Genomic DNA, 18082 nt, shown 5'->3' with positions numbered 1-18082 from the left:
CATCTTGAATTTTTTTTTTTAATTTTTATTTGTTGGTCTTTTTTGGTGCCACACTTGCAGCATATAGAAGTTCCCAGGCTAGGGGACGAATTGGAGCTGTAGCTGCTGGTCTATACCACAGCCACAGCAATGCCAGATGCGAGCTGCATCCACAACCTACATCACAGCTCATGGCAATACAGGATCCTTAACCTATTGAGCAAGGCCAAGGATCAAACCTGCATCCTCAGGGATACTAGTTGGGTTTGTTACCACTGTGCTACCATGGCAGCTCTTCATCTTGGATTTTTAGATTGGATGACTCACTTGTTATGTACTATATTATTGCTTCTTTCCTGGTATCAGCAGCATGATCAAAGATTACAAGGAGGGCAATGATTGCTAGAGATATCCTACATGCAGTTTTTCCTCATAATGTGGAAACCAAAGTCTGTAACTCTATAATGAGGGAAAGTTGGCAGAATAGTCCTGGCTTCTTCCTTTAAAACACAATTATTCTTGGTTCTTCTTGAGGCTTTCACCCAATTATTCTGCTTATTTTCATAAGAATACAAGGTTTTTTTGGAAACACCAAAATCATTGGTGCTATCGCATGCTTTGAGTAAAGTAGCAGGAAAATGACAAGCACAATAAACTGGGACCTTCTATTCAAAAAGTACACCATCAGGACATACTATGGAATTATTCTGTTCAACTAATACAGCTTTAGAAAATTATTGAGGTCTGCAACAAACCCTTTATTGGAAATTGAATCAGACATACTGAATGTGTATCCTGTGCAGTTACTGACTTTGGAATAACCTTAAGTCCTGGACTAGGAAGCTGGTCATGATGTTTTGGAACCTTGTCTTTTGGAGTCTGAATCACAACCCACATCGTGAATAAGAAGAGTGCAGCTAGTAACCCACAGAAGACTAAACAGAAGAGCAACACAAAATCTTTCTCTCCCTCTCACTACTAGTCCAGGAAGTACTGCCTCTTTGGGTGATGGCTCAGAATGTTCTCTATTGTTGTCACCAGTATGCACATCACTAGCCTTCATTTATTGCCCTTTCCTTTATAGAAAACAAAGATGAGAATGGAGAGGCTCATCTCCCAAGTAGACCATTTACTGACCTAGATGGGAGCAGGCAATTCTGTAAAAACGGCATTTCAGGGACTCCCGCCTCCCAGGTCTTGGCAGTGCCTCCCAAGAGCTTCCTGCTAGTCTTGCTGTAGATAAAGAGCTTCTACGTGGCCAAGTTCTGGTTGGAAAATTTCTCTTTTATCACAATATGTGGTCAGGTACTGAAATGATTAGGAATGGTGCAGCACACAGGTGCTGGTGGCTGAGGGGATAGAGATGGCAGGAGACCAACGTGTGTTCCCACCTAGACTATACAGGCAGGTAACAGCAACAGAGAGCTGGCAGCTGGTCTAGAACACCTGATATCTGCAACTGGATGGCATTAGGGCCAGCTATGGTCATTCAGACCTCACAAATATACTGATATATTTCACATGATATATTACAAACATTTCCTCAAATATTTTAAATTCCTAATAATTATGTTTCTTAAAGGAATGGTATTCCTCTGTGTTTCATCATTTTTTTTTTTTTTTTGCTAGTGTAAACCTTAATCTGCTAATTTAATGAGCAACTAAATATTTCTTACTATGTTTTATTTTGTACTTCTTTGATTTATAATGAAGCTTTTATATTATGTAAACTGTGTTAAGATTTCATCTTCTACTAGGAGCACAGAATATTTTAATTAGGAGCATAGCATATATTAATAGAATAATATATTTTATTACTGTTTCAACCATCTTGTTTGTACTTTTGGTACATTATGAAATGTAAAAATTTTTTTTCCTGTAATTATGTGTGATTTCTTTCTTAACAAAGAGTAATGTTTAGGTTGTTCTTGTGTTTTTATGGAATTTTTCGAGTGCATAGTTATATGTCCATCCCCCCAGTTTTATACAGATTGGTTCCATCACCCTAAAAGTTCCCTGGTGCTACCCTTGTTTGTATAAACAACTTCTGCCCCCGTTTCTCAAAACTTCTGTCAACCACTGATTTGTTTTCCTCCCTATAGTTCTGCCTTTTCCAGATTGTCATACAAATGAAATCATGCAGAATATAGCTTTTCTGCAATTCTTTTCCCATATAGCTTATTACAGAATATTGAGTAGAGTACCCTGTGTTTTACTGTAGAGCCTTGTTAGTTATCTGTTTTATATGTAGTAGTGTATGTATGTTAAGTGGATATATGTATATGTAAAACTGACTCACACTGATGTACACCTAAAACTAACACGGCATTGTAAATCAACTACACTCCAATAAATTGTTTTTTTTTTTAAAAGAATGTAGCTTTTTTGGGTCTAGGTTCTTTTACTTAGAAAAATGTATTTATAAAGATTGTTGCATGAATCAATAGTTCCTTAGTGATAAATAGTATTCCATTGTATAAATGTAAAGAGTTTATTTATCCATTTACCAGATGAAGGATATTTGAGTGGTTTCTGATTTTAAGTGATTATGAACAAAGTTGCTATAGACTTTCACACACATTAAAGCTTTTGTGTGAACGTAAATTTTCATTTATCTTGAGTAAGTTCCTAGGAGATTACTGAGTCCTATGGTACATATTTAAAATGCATAATTTGATAAATTTTGACACATTTATATGCCAGTGAAACTGTATCACAATAAAATAACATACCCATAGCATCCAGAAGTTATCTTGTACTCCTCCCAGTGTATTATATTTTTGTTATTTCTTGATCTGATTTCTTTCACTCAGTGTGAAAATTTTAATTTCATTCATTTTTGTCGCATATATCAATAGTTTGTCCCTTTCTATTGCCGAGTAGTTTTCCATTGTATGGATGTATACACATTTACAGTTTATTTAATCCATTCATAATTGACAGACATTTGTATTTTGGTTAGCTTCTGGTTACTACAAATATAGCTGCTCATTTGTACATAAATCTTTGTGTAAGTATATATTTTCTTTCTTTCTCTTTTTTTATTTTTTATTTTTATTTTTTGGTCCACATTTGTGGCATATGTATGTTCCCAGGCCAGGGATTGAATCTGAGCAGTAGCTGCAGCAATGCTGGATCCTCAATCTGCTCTGCCATATGGGAACTCATTTTCTTCCTTCCTTCCTTCTTCCTTCCTTTCTCTTTCTTTCTTGCTTTTCTTTTTCTTTAAAGACAAATAACTAGGAAAGAAATACATAGATCATATTATAGGTGCATAAGTTAAACTTTTTAAAGAAATGGCCAAACTGCTTTCCAAAGGGCTTACATCATTCTAACATTCTCACATTTCCTGGAGAGTTGCAGTTCCAGCATGTATTCACCCAAATTTGGTATGATTTATCTTTTAAATTTTAGCCTTCCTGCTAGGTGTATAGTTTTATCTCATATTTTCCCCATCTATGCCTTTTATTTCTTTTCCTTTCCTTAATAAAGTGCCTAAGACATTCAGTATAATGTTGAATAGCAGGGGTGAGAGAAGACATCATTGCTTTGTTAGTAATCTTAAAGGAAAAGCATTCAGTCTTTCATCAAGTATGATAAGAATTGTTGTTGTTGTTGTTTTTTAAGATATCCTTTAAAGATTAAGGGATTTTCCTTCTACTTCTATATTGTTGAGAGTGTTTATTGGGAATAGATGTTATTTAGGCTTCTCTCTTTTTTTCTTATCTTTTGAGATGATGGTCTCATTTTTCTTCTTCAGTCTGTAAATGTAATGAACTGTATTTATTTATTTATTTTGGGCCATACCCACAGTGTACAGAAGTTCTTGGGCCAGGGATCGAACCCAAGCCACAGTAATGATAATGCCAAATCCTTAACTACTAGGCCACCAGGGAACTCTTGAATTGTACTAAGTTTGAACCAGACTTGTATTCTTCAGATAAACCCCAGTTCATCATGATATATTATTGCACTTATGTATTGCTAGATAAGATTTGCTAATGTTAATGTTTATTTATCTGAGGATTTTTACATATGTATTCATGAGCGACAATGATTTATAATTTTCTTGTGATATACTTTCTTTGCTCTTGTATTGAATTAATGCTGGGCTTCATAAAACAAGTTGGGAAGGTTTTAATCTTCCATTTTCTGACAGATTGTTTAGAACTCATTTCTTTCTTAAATGTTTGGTAGAATTCACGAATGAAATAATCTTGCACTGGAGTTTTCATTTGGGGGAGATTTTCGAGTACAAATTCTATTTCTTTATTGGATACAGGGCTATTTAAGTATCTACTGATCCTTCAATGAGTTGGCAGTTTGTGTCTTTCAAAGAATTGGTTCATTTTACCTAAGCTGTCTAATTTCTTGATGTAAAGTGGGTTATCACATTCATTTATTATCTCTTTAATATCTGTGCAGTCCATTAGGGTTAGTAGTAATATTCCCCTCTTTTCTTCTTGCGATTGATAATTAGTTTCTTCCTTTTATTGTCTTTGTCAGTGAAGGTAGATATTTATCATTTTTTAAAATCTATTTCAGAAAACCAGCTTTTAGTATCATTGATTTTCTTGATAGTTTTCTATTTTCAGTTTCATTGATTTCTGCTCTTTTATTTTTACTTTTTTTTAAATTTTTTTTGTCTTTTTAGGGCTGCAACTCTGGCATATGGAAGTTCCCAGGCTAGAGGTCGAATCAGAGCTGTAGCCACTGGCCTACGCCACAGATGCAGCAATGCCAAATCTGAGCTGTGTCTGTGACCTACACCACAGGTCACAGCAATTCCGGATCCTTAATCCACTGAGTGAGGCCAGTGATCGAACTTGTGTCTTTATGGATACTAGTCAGATTTGTTTCTGCTGAGCCACGGTGGGAAATCCGATTTCTGCTCTTCTAATATGTCATTTCTTTTCTTCTGTTTCGGAGGTTGTGAAACTTCTGCAGGATTATTCATACTCACTGTCTCTATTATCTCATTCTTTGTTCTCTATTCCTAGTCCAATCAGGCTTTCAACTCCATATTCCACTAAAATCAATTCTTCCAGGGTCACTACTGATCCCTGTATTGCTAAATACAGAAAGTCTTTCTTTTTTTTCCTTAAATTAAGAAGACTTTTATTATACAGGTTTCATATTTATGACAATTATTTGGGGAATGTTTATAGGCAAGGATTTAAATTCCAAAACTCCATTTTCATCTGCACACACTCTACCTCACACTCATCTTTGGGGTCAGCCTAACAGGAATGAGACAAAGTTACTGCTCTGTGAACAGAGAGCTTCAGTTAAATAGAGTCTTCTGTGTCAAGAACAGAGCTCAGGATGCTTCCTCTTAATTCTTCATACCTTGTGTACATATGACTAAAACCTACAGCTAAGACTTAGTTTACCCTGACACATTTAATAGTTAATATTAAAATTGACTCCCATTTCTCAAGAAGTCAAAAGAGGTGTACCCATATTTATAGACCCCATTAAATTATGCATAAATACAATCTGTATATTCAGTAGTTTCTCAAAATGCAGAGCCTCCTCTAGGACTTGGGGTGACAGACAACAAAAAAACAAAACAAAACAAAATAATCCAAAACTTCATTCCTATGCTTTTCAAGTTTTCCCCAAACACCAAGGTGTGAGATAAACATGCAAAATAAACTTTCCATACCTTAAAGGAACAAGTCTTTTTTCAAAGTGAGTCCAAATTGAGGAGTTAACTTTCAAAGTTTTTTGGTTTTTTTTGCATTTTTTTTTAAGAAAAACATAAAATCATCAGCAGGCTTTGTTTGTATAAGTTTTGTAAAATCCAAAGAGCCCCCTTGAGCAAGGTGTAAAAGTGTGTCAGATACCACCTATTAACCAGTTGCTCAGCAGAGAGAATCTTTTCCTCCTAAGGGTATAGGAATAGACCTGAAGAAGGTACATAAATACTTTTACCTTAACCCTGCAAGTTATTGTTGATCTGAATCACATGAATTTGACATTTCAACAGCTGAATGTGTATGTGTTTTTGTTAGCCCAGAGAATTTATTTAAAAGGTTCAAAAACTTGTGGCACCACGTTCAGAAAAAGGAAGAATGAGGCTCAAAAAATAAGATATAAGCTTAATGTATAAAGAACCAGTACCTGTCATCTCATCCAGAGTTAAGGAGGCACTTCAGTGCTCTCTAGAGAAATACAAGGAATCCAGGAGGAGATGTTTAGATTTGAAAATGGATCCCTTTCTAATGGAAATGTGGATAACAAACTCTGTCTCCCAGGCAAGAGGGGTTTCAGGCTGTTTTGGTTGAGAATGGATTTGGAGTCCGTTTCCTTCCAAACTCTCTGGCCCTTGTTCATGCCCATTTTATTTCCTATGTTTCTCCATCTTCCCCAGGGCTTTGCTAGAATTGGCTGGACTCTAGTCTCCAGGATTCATACCTGATTTATCTGTGACTGTTAGGACATCTTTTACATAGTTCTGCACAACAGCCACAGTGGCACAGATGCCACTGATTACCTGTGGCTGCCAAACCCACAGGTAGTCAGGCTGATATGAGATGAGCAGTACTGGGGTGGGCCAGTTGTTCTCTTTTGGAGTCCCCTCTTGATTGATAGGCTTCATGAATTCTTTACACACTTGGCTGTGTGGCCAGCAGCATGTTTTTCCCAGTTGCCATCTCAGTCCATCTTCTGAGATGAGGTCCAGTTAAATATTTGGCCATGGATTTACTGGGAAATTCTGCCTCGAAGACAGAGACAACATCCCAGGCCAAATGAACAGCCTAACCTTCTACTAAAGAAATCAGGAATGTGAGCAGAAAGATTCAACCCAATCTTGTCCAATTTCTAGTGCAAGGACCAGCTACCATTTTTAGATGTGGCTCTTCGGAGAACACCTCCCAGTAAAGAGGCATTTAAGCACGCAGGCAAGATAGTCGCCTCTGGATTTCAGCAATGGTCACTTTGTATTTAGATGTAGAACTGAGAAGGGACAGTATTCCAGGAACTGAGCAGAAGACCTCACTGGGATGCATCATAGCCCCCACTAGCTCCTTCTGACAAGGGAGACTCAAGGGGTCTCCTTGAGTCGTTGAAACAGAATCTTCATGAACAACTGATTCAGCATAAGTGGGGGCTGGTTGTCGACATTCTGCACCTCCTCCATCTGGTGCACCCTTCCTGGAGCCCTGGGTTTTTGGCCAACCCTGAAGGGTCCATGGCAGGCAAAGAGGGCAGCAGCAGGTAGGCATCTCTATGGGCACTCATGGTGCCACAGTCCACGAGCTGTGTCATCTTCCTTCACTCATTATCTCTGCCTTTCAAAATCTTATATCATGTTTAAGGCCATTTATGATTACTGTATTTTGTCTCCCGTCCCTTTTGTATTTACCTCATCCTTTTCCTTGACCCTTCTCTTCCTTCTTTGTACTTCTTCCTTTCCTGATCTTTCCAACAGAAAACAGTCTGTCCCAAGGTTGAACACCTATGTAATTTTGTTACTTCTTTTAAAATATGCATGCTCTTCTATTTCCTTTGTATGTTTTCATTGTTTATTTCTAATTGCCCTTCTAAATTGCAGGCTACTTACAGATAAGCACTTTGTCTTGCTCATTTTAAAATTCTTATTCTGGTAGAAACTGAATTTGTATACATTTCTGAATTATGTTTAATTGGGAAAAGAAGAAAGAAAGGATATATTTTCTCTTGCCTAGGTGATTTATACCTTTACAATATGGTAATTTTTGCATGATTTTTGGAAGTGTGAATCCCTAGATAGAAATGCTATTTGTTAGTCCATAACATGAAAGGGCTTGTTAGCAATGGCCCCACTGGGGCAAAGTTACTCATCAATGAGAAGTACATTTTCACTTTCTCCTCCTTTTAAATAGAGTATAAAGTACAAGAAGTATTGCAAGCCATCTGAGAAGAACATATTTCTCGTATTGTCATGATAACTCAGTGTCTTCGTGTGGAACTTATGAAATAAAAAGACTGGACAAATTCCAATTTGCTTAGTGAGTCTATATGGCAAATGAGTAGTGACTCATGTAAGTTTTAATACTTCTGCCACTTCAAATAGCTGTCTGTAAAAAAACTACTTTAATATAATTGTCTGTATTTTCCATTCTGTGAATGAGATTGAATTTGTTTCTACATGTTTGAACTCCCTGTTAATATTCTAGAAGTGAATTCTTTTTTCTATATGGTATTGAACTTCAGGACCTTTCCTGCAGACTCAGCCATGTTTATTCTAAGCTTATTCTTACAGTCACATGGTATGTAATGCAGCACCACAAAAAAAAAAAATCTCGCTGATCCCTATGGTTACATTTTATTTACCTTTTTTCAAAAAGCAAAAACCCTCTTTGGATTTCTTTCAGTTATTGAAAACAGGTGCTAATGTAAGTCTTTAGTAAAAGCAAAGTGGTATAAAGCAAACTTTGAATAAGCAGGGAATACCTGTAACTCTTTTAATCCTTACAGCAAACCTCTGAGCCACATTCTATAATTTCCCCCAATTTACAGGTACAAAAACTGAAGCACAGAGAATTTAATTAGCCTGCCCAAGGTCATACTGCTAAGAATTAAAGGAGATAGCTTTTGAAACCTGTCAGTATGACCCTAGACTTTCTTTCTAATTTCAGGAATTTAGAAATTGTAAGATGATGGGTAAACTTCTGTTTTTAGAATAAAACTATCATGCTCAGATGCAGAGATGAAAGCCAAGGTTATCCAGTCATGACAAAATAAATGATTGTATGCAATGTGTATTTTGTGTGCTAATGAGGAACATAAGTGTGTTGAATACAATGTGATACCTGGCTTGGCTTTGGTCATTTACTCTCCCAATCTTACGATGCTTTTCCATTTCACTTTACAGGAACATTTCCGATCCAATTTCAGCAATTTGAAATCATGGATCAAGAAAATAAATCAGGAGTGACTGAATTTGTATTGCACGGTCTTTCAGGTCCTCGAGAGCTACAACTTTTCTATTTTGCATTTTTTACACTTTTGTATTTATCCATTGTGCTGGGGAACCTCCTCATTGTGCTCACAGTCATCTCTGAACCCGCCCTGCACACACCCATGTACTTTCTACTCAGTAACCTCTCTTTCATTGATGTATGTCTGTCTACCTTTGCCACCCCCAAGATGATTGTTGACTTCCTTGAGGAGCACAGGACCATCTCTTTTGAGGGTTGCATGGCCCAGATATTCTTCCTGCACGTCTTTGCTGGTGGTGAGATGATGCTCCTTGTGGCCATGGCGTATGATAGATATGTAGCCATATGTCGCCCCCTGCATTATGTGACCATCATGAGTGAGCGCAGGTGCACCAGCCTCGTGGTGGGCTCCTGGCTCATTGGGGTTCTGCACTCAGTAAGTCAGCTGGTCTTCACAGTAAACCTTCCATTCTGTGGACCCAACCAAGTGGACAGTTTTTTCTGTGACTTGCCCCTGGTTATCAAACTTGCCTGCACACACACCTTCACTCTTGAGGTCCTGATGCTTTCAGACAGTGGTCTAATGGCCATGAGCTCCTTTGTGCTCTTGCTGATCTCCTACACAGTCATCCTGGTTACTGTGCAGCGGCGTTCCTCAGCGGGCATGGCCAAGGCAAGGGCCACCCTGACTGCCCATATAACTGTGGTGACCCTCTTCTTCGGGCCCTGCATTTTCATTTATGCCTGGCCTTTTAACAACCTCCCAGTGGACAAGGTCCTCTCAATATTTTACACTATTTTTACCCCTCTTCTAAACCCCTTGATCTACACCTTAAGAAATAAGGAAGTAATATCAGCCATGCAAAAACTAAGGCATCGAGAGGTGAGTTCGTAATGGTCTTCCAGCTCTCGCTTGTGATCATAGCAACCCATTATAACAACAAGGTTAGTGTGTCTTCCTCTGTGAATTATTGTTATGCCTCAAATACCATAGGACACATTTTTTTTTCCTTTTCATAGTGATTGCTATCATAACAGTAAACAAACTATCTTAGATGATAGGCAAATGGGATACCCCATTTTTTTGCTTTGATACAATTCTTACTTCAAACTAAAGTTATTTATAATGTTGGAGAGGGGAGTATTTCCTCTTTTAGTCCTTATGAGTTCTTATGGCTGAATAATAAAACTGATGCAAAACAGATTCACATGAAAAAAAGAAACACATTTTAATTCATGCTTCTGGAGGTCTCATAGAAATGAAAACTAAGAAGCAGCCAAAGCAGGCAGCTTTTATACTTTTTAGACAAAAGAAAAGATAAATTTTTGAGGCACTGACAGGACAAGAAAACTCAGGTTTGGGGTGCCCAATTAGTGAAGAATAAAAACAGAGTATGGGCTTGAGGTTGTAAATTAAACAACTAACAAGGTTTTTCATGTAGGCTTCTTGGCCAAATTCCCTATCTTTGGAAGTAAGGGTGTCCTTCTACTTCCAGGAAGTGCACCATTCATATGAGAGATTTATTTCCTGCTTACAGGGAGACAGAAAGGAGGGTCAGAGTTTCCCTCTTGCATTGGCCATTTCTGAAATAACCTGAATTCAAAATAATATGCCATTGAGGCAAATTTTGGGGCAGCTTCTTATGGACCCCAATGATAATAATAAAAGTTTTATTTTCCTAAGGGAACCCTTGTACACTGTTGGTGGGAGTATAAATTGGGTACAGACATTATAGAAAACAATATAGAGGTGCTTCAAAAAACTAAAAATATAACTGTCATCATAAAAATATAGCTAGCAACTCCACTCTTGAGTATATATCCAGAAAAAAATTAAAGCACTAATTTGAAAAGATACAGGTACCTCAATTATAACAGCACTATTTACAACAGCCCTGAGATGTAAGCAACCCAACTGTCCATCAACAATGAAGAGATAAAAAAGATGTGGTGTATGTATATACAATGAAATATTACTCAGCCATAAAACAGAATGAAAATTCTGCCATTTGCAGCAATGTGGATGGACTTAGAGATTATTATGTTTCGTGAAATGTCTGCCAAAGAAAGATGAATACTGTATGATAACACTTACAATGCAATCTAAAAAAATAGTACAAGAGTTCCTGATGTGGTGCAGCTGGGGCAGCTCCAGTTGCTACTGAGGTGTGAGTTTGATCCCTGGCCTGTTATAGTGTGTTAAGGATCCAGTGTTGCTGCAGCTGTGGCATAGGTTGCAGCTACAGCTCAGATTCGAGCCCTGGACTGGGAACTTCCATATGCCATGGGTGTAGCTGAAAAAGGAAAAAAATGCAAACAAGGATATACAGCAAAGAGAAATAGACTTACAAGTATGGAAAACAAACTAGTACTGACCAGAGGAGAGAGGAGATGGGGGAGGGGAATTTTAAGGATATGGGATTAAGAGATACAAACTATTATGTAAAAAATAGATAAGAAACAAGGATATACTGTATAGCACAGGGAATTATATCCATTAGCTTGTAATAACTTTCAATGGAGTTTAATCTGAAAAAATCTGAAGCAGTATGCTCTACATTTGAAATTAATATATATTATAAATCAACTGTACTTCAATCAAAAGCCGTTTTTTCCTATAAAATGTGTCTGTTACATCCCTGCTTCTTCCAACAGCCTGGTAAATATGAAAATGTACAAAATACTAAAATAATGTCTGATGTTTAAATAATATTTTAAGGTTTCAGAAGAATAATTTACAGTTATTTTACAGCCATATCCTTATCTGGGATCACAAATTAGAGGTATCTATTGTTATAAATTTTTAAATGAGGAAAACTTCAGTTCTCACCAATTTCAGGTGACAGAATAAGACTTCTGACTGCAGACCTCATTCTCTCTCTCTGTCTTTTCTCTGCATATGTATACAAATACAAACAATCATATTCCTTGCTATTCAAACTCTTTTTGTCTGAACTAAGGAAGTGAATAGACTGAGGTCATTTTTTTTTTTTGTATATAGGGATGGTATTTTTTGCAATGCGACTCTCACTATAAACTATCCAAACTTAGGGACTAAAAATCAAATAGGTTATGTTGTAGAATTTATTATCTGAACTCAGAAATCAAATAGATTCACATATTTGTGATGCTACAAATGCCAAAATCTGACCCACAAGTAATGTTTACTTATATCAGTGTATTAAATTTGAAGTTTAGAATTGACACTTGAAGTTCATGGTTCCATGAGGACATACAAAAATAGACCTCTCTCCATACATAAGCAGAGGATTTTTCTAACAGTGTTAAATGTATTATTCTGTGTATTCCCTTGCCTATCTTCATGTCATGTCCTCTAATCCACACTGACCAATAAAACATAATTGAGAATATATTTTTCAAGACTCTCTGAAAGTATAAAATTATTGTTTTGACTTTTCAAAAGAAGTCTACATATTCATACTTAAATATTTAATTCTCATCATAGTATAACTTCTTTTTTCACCAATTAGAAACTGAGAGTGTCATGAAAGTTAAGTTAGAATCATAATCATAATCAGAAAGTAGAAGAAATGATGCAAGTAAATTCAACTTCTGACTGCTAGCATTTCAAAGTAAAGCCATGCCCTAAGGGCAAGTTATGCTATTGAAATAGAGTATGTAGAAGAAAGCATAGTATGGAAGAGGAATTAATACCAATTACATTTTGAACAATTTTTGACTCATTTTCTTCCTCATAACTTCACCATTCTGTAAGCATCTGTTGATTCTTCTGTGTAACACAGAATTAAAAGATAATAACCTAACAATATAGGACTGTGTTATATAATAATAGATGATAAGGCAAAACATACATTCATTGACAAGAAATTTATAAATTGTGTCTTTATATTTCATTTCATTTGATCCTCACAAAATATCCATGAATTATAAACAGAGATTACACATCTATTGTTAACAGTATTGAAATTTAAAAAATTCTTCCTATAAAAAATTTATAAATTCTGGATGCATTCTTTACAATAAACAAATGACCTCATGTTATCTGAAATAGTGGAAGATTTGGGAGAGGAAATTTTATGGACAGTAACTGCAGGTCATGAAAATGATGGGCAGTGCTTGGCTGTTACGGGTAAATTTTCTCTGTGCGAGAGTGTGTTGTAGAATTAGACCTCTTAGTTCTGGGACTCTCAGTCAAAGTGTGGACTAGAAGAGGGTACTAAAGAGCACAAGAAAAAGACCAAAATATTTGTCCTCACTCCTGGTTTATGTATAGAAAAAAATGATTCCTCCTGGAAATTATAATCATGGGATTACCTACATATAAGTTTAGAATTCGCATTTATATGCTGTGCATAATCAGAAGAGCATAAACCCGAAAAATTGGCATACGATGTTTGGAACTCAAGGGGCCAATGCAGTTTTGGGTGCTTTTGGAAAAGCAAAGACTAAGACCTCTGAAGGATCACAGGGGACTTAGGCACATGAAGTCTTGATGAATTTGAGTTCACAGTCAAACTCATAAAACCCATGCAGAGCCCATCCACAATGAACAGAAGAGTAGACAGAATAGACTTCTGGTTGCAAAATGGACTCATGCTCTGTTTTCACTATGTTTTTTTCTCTTCTTCATTCTTGGCTTCTATTAAATGGACTGAGTTTTGATTTTCTTTTGTTTCCCCTCTTAGTTCATAAATTATTATATTCTACTTTTATTTTAGTGGTTCTCCTCACAATTTTAACATGCAAAAGTTGCCTTTTCCTCAGTATCACCACATGCTCTAGTAGCAAGGACACAGTATGTCTTTTATTCGCAAGTCAAAATGTTTCTCATTTAGGGAAAAGAATCTACTTTTTCACATATGTTCCCTATAGTATAGTAGATTCAATTATGTAAAATTCACACAAGATACTTTACATACTGCCCAAGAGCTAAATGACCCTTTCTTTTTCTCCTAGGATCATGTGGCCCTCATTGCAACTGCCAATAATGTGGGATGCTGTTTATTTTGTTCCAATGGGAGTATGTAGCTGAAGGTATTAATAATCCCCATTGGAAGATGAACCTTGGCTATTACTGAAAGTCCAAAGCTTCAGTTGGTCACTTGATATAACCATGTGCTATTCCAATTTGACAAAAGAAATACGCATCTGTAAGTATCAGTAGGTGGAAAAGATTAATTCCACAACAGAAGAACTGATGAATTCAATTTACACTTCTGATATGCTTTATATGAGGTAGGTTATATCTAACAAAGATAGACATTAAAAATTTATTATGTCCAGTTATGTTTTATATTATTACAATGTGCCTTAGAACTCACAATTGGGAGAAAAATATATTAGAAGTAAAAGAAAGCGAGCCAAGGTTAGAATGTTCATGTATTTTAGCACTTTTGGAGGGATTTGTGGGAAATCATGTAAGAAGGTGGTGTATTCTTGGGCATATTATGACAAACTCTGTACTTAGAAAAATGCATTATGCCATACTTACCTATCACCTAGAGAAATTAAATAAACATGCAAATCAAATCTACACATTTCTTTGTGGATACAGGCCTATGAGGTAAAACTATAAGAAAATCATGGGAATGTTAAATACCAAACTCAGGTTGTAGGTTTGCAGCTGGTATATCTTGGCATCAATGATTTACTTTACTTACTTTATACTTGAATTGGACCAGACAGGACTTATTTAACTCTATAAAGTACAAATTTCTTCTTTGTTAAGATTCTCATTATTTTAATCACTTTTTAAAAATTTGGTAAACAAACTATGGTTTATTTCCAGTACAACAAATAAATAATTTTCTCTGTGCTGCAAAAGGATTTTATTCCCTTTGCATTTGCTGGTTTGTTTATGGGCACTGGCTTTGGTGACTCAAAAATGAGCTTGTATTACTAGTGAGAGGAAATGTTTTTCCTCTATTAAAGATGAAGTTTATGTAGGCAGTTTATGACTTGACATTCACTGGGAAGGCCTCTATACACAGGAAGATTCAAACATAGAAATGTTAGGTAAAATGATAGATATGAGGTGAAATATATTTCAGTTAGTACTGAAGCAATTTATATAGAATCAATTCCATGCAAATATCTATACTGTCTATACTAAATCCTGTGCATGGTATACAAGAAGCACAAGAACTCAGGGATCCTTCAATGTGGTAGGGAAGTGATATTATAGAAAAATTCTTACCTTGGAAAAGCATATAACTGCAAGCAAAGCATTATAATGATATTAGGAAGAGAGAAATTTCAGCTTAAGCTCTGTGAAGGCTTTTGGAGGAGATGATACCTGTACTGGAATAGACCATCTATTTGTGAAGGACATGAGAAAATGAATAGGCAGAGTCTACCAGCTTTAAGAAGTTTTAAGAATCTGATTTGGCTAGAGAGTAGTGTAGTTAAAACCAGACCAGACCATATATACTTGGCTGTCATGTTGAAGACTTTTAATTAATTAATTAATTAATTTGCTTTAAGGAATTACAAGATGTTATAGGTGGGAGGGCGAGGTCCAGGAAAAGTAAGGTTTACAACTTAGGACAAGATAGTGACAATTACAAAATAAAAACATTTAAAGGGAAAAAGAGCTGAATTGAGGAGAAAAAATTGTGAGCTGAGGTCTGAGATGGTTGTGTAATTTTCACATGCATAAAACTGTCAGAATACTTTTGGGATACTGGAATATGATGAGAAATGGTGCTATAAAATCTAAAGTCATTCTATAGAGGTGATTATGGATGCCACAGAGGTGAATGTACTACCCAAGGGAGTGAGGGAACAAGAAGGAGCAAGAAAGAGATACTAAGAAGGGTACAGAAAAAGCGATGGAAAAGCACAAGATGCACAGTAGGGAAGGGATGGATTGGAAACCAAGGGAAATCTATTGTAAGGGGTAATGCATGGATGAAGAAAGATGGTATTAAAAATTCTGAGAGAAAAATCAGGGGCTGTTATACTGTTTGAGTATAACAAAATTAGCTTTTATAACTGATCTTTAAGGACATTTGATTTAAAAGTTTCCCTGACCGTGAAAGCAAAAGGCATAGTTGTGTTAACTTCTGAACAAATTTGGAAAAGAGCTGGAGGGGAAACATATGGATATCCTTCATAAGTTTCTTATTGAAAAAAAAAGATAAATTCAGGAAAAAAAACAACTCAAGAGGTTAGATATATTTACAGAGTTCTTTTTGTTTTTTGTTGCTTATTTCTCTGATGAGATAGATAGAACACTTTGTGGGTAGATGAAAATGTTAAGTGAAAGAGGGAGAGACTGAAAATGAAACCTCAAGATGGCTTAACTCAGTGGTTCACAACTAGAGGTCATTTTGCTTCCCCCTTACTCCCACCCCAAATTTCACAATGTCTAGGTACCTTTTTGGTTGTCACAACTTGGGGGAAAGTGCTACTGCTATCTAATGGGTACCACACAGGACAGTTCTGCATAACAGAGAATTGTCCAACCCCACATGTCAGCAGTGCCAGAGTTGAGAAACCCTGGCTTGTTAGAAGAACCAGTGTCTTGTAGTAGGTGGGAAGATTAGAAACAATTCCAATTGCAGCATAGTGCAAATGCTATGAGTTTCATATCATTCAGTTCTAAAACAATATAATGTGATGTTGGAGAAAACTAGCCCTAGAGTGAAAAGTCTGAGTTCAAATTCTAGCTCATTGATTTTCCAGCTATGTAACACCAAGGAAATTCTTTATCATTTCTGTAACTCTGATTTCCTAGTGTGAAATAAATTTACAAGTATGTTTACCATGTAGTTTTATGGGAAGATTCAATTATGTACATAAGGTGCTTAGAAGAGTGCCTGGCACTTTGCTTGCTCTGAGTAAGTGTTTTTTGTTTGCTTGTTTGCTTTTTAAGGCTGCACCTGTGGCATATGGAAGTTCTCAGGCTAAGGGTTGAATCAGAGCTGCAGCTGCTGAACTATGCCACAGGCACAGCAATGCAGGATCTCAGCCACATCTGGGACCTACACCACAGCTCACAACAACATTGGATCCCTGATACACTGAGCAAGGCCAGGGATCAAACCCGTATCCTCAAGGATACCAGTCAGATTAGTTTCTACTTTGCCACAATGGGAACTCCCTGAGTGTTCACTGTTATTTTTATTATCTGATTTCAAACTCCTCTAAGGTTTTGCAACTCTTACTATGTCTGAATGCCTGAAGGTTACTAGCCTGTCTGATGCTCCAATTTCTCCTCTGCAGCTCAGAAATAATAATAATACCTGTTCTACAGGTCTATTGTAAAGCTCACGTGATACAACACATAAAACATGTAACACAGTAGATGCTACTTAACCAGGGTCTCAACAAATCTGTGGTTTTTTTTTTTCCATTCTTTCTCAGATTTTAAAATTACTATTTACCATTCACTCAAAATCTACTTCATTCTTTTAATTTATATACATTTACACAATAAACATTTTCATTAGGTAGTGTACATCATTTTAGGCAATAAATCCATATGCTTTAGCAAGAGCAACTTTAGAGAAAGAAATAAAGCAAGTCACACATGGGAAAGGTAATAAAACAATTTGGTATATTTCAGAATATTCTCAATTATTGCTCTCTTATATACTATTATAATTGCTGACTGTCACTAATGCATTCATTTAATTTTTATGGGACCTTATCTGACTCCAGAAGTCCACAATAATGTATATTCAACATGTGGACCAGTTGCGATGCTTCTTTGAACACTCTCCAGCAAAAAATAGGAAATGATTTTCTACTTGAAGACTTCCCTGTGTGGACTGCAATCACTAAAAGGAACTGACCAAAGCGTATGGAGCTTCAAATATCTGGGATGAATAAATTCCGGAGATCTAATACAGCATGGAGACTATAATTAATAATAATGTGTTATATCTAATATACAGCATGGTGACTATAATTAATAATACTGTCATATATTTAGACTCAGCTAAGAGACTATATTTTAATTGCTTTTAAAAAGGTAACTATGCAGGGTAGTGGATATGTTAATATTAGCTTGATTGTGGTAATAATTTCACAAAGTATACGTATACCAAAGGACTACATTGTATACCTAAGTAGATTCATTTTTATTTGTCAATTACAAGTCAACAAAATTGGGAGGGGGAATGAGAGGTGAGGGTTGTATCCCAGGGATGGAGGAAGACTAAAGCTTCTTATATGAAATAAATAGG

At 36.1% G+C, this 18082-nt stretch overlaps 1 protein-coding gene, 1 long non-coding RNA gene and 2 pseudogenes across 2 annotated transcripts in view; 1 reads left to right on the top strand and 3 right to left on the bottom strand.

The window, feature by feature from the left end:
- Nucleotides 1-18082, bottom strand: part of LOC146401740 (uncharacterized) — a 269339-nt gene that overhangs the window by 80033 nt on the left and 171224 nt on the right. The window lies entirely within an intron of this gene.
- On the bottom strand, nucleotides 382-6112 carry LOC110258398 (sodium/potassium-transporting ATPase subunit beta-3-like; annotated as a pseudogene).
- On the bottom strand, nucleotides 6326-7254 carry LOC110258397 (transcription factor AP-2 gamma pseudogene; annotated as a pseudogene).
- Nucleotides 8878-9804, top strand: LOC100157384 (olfactory receptor 4K15-like). The gene has a single exon (XM_001928550.4). It carries the CDS (start codon nucleotides 8878-8880, stop codon nucleotides 9802-9804), a length of 927 nt encoding a protein of 308 aa, XP_001928585.2.

Source organism: Sus scrofa, chromosome 7, assembly GCF_054392235.1.
Source record: "Sus scrofa isolate SSC_HxYL_T2T_F1_AM1 chromosome 7, Sscrofa_HxYL_maternal_Yorkshire_Landrace_v2.0, whole genome shotgun sequence".
Lineage (NCBI taxonomy): Eukaryota > Metazoa > Chordata > Mammalia > Artiodactyla > Suidae > Sus > Sus scrofa.
Note: the sequence above shows the minus strand (reverse complement) of the source record. Positions and strands in the feature narration are given on the sequence as shown.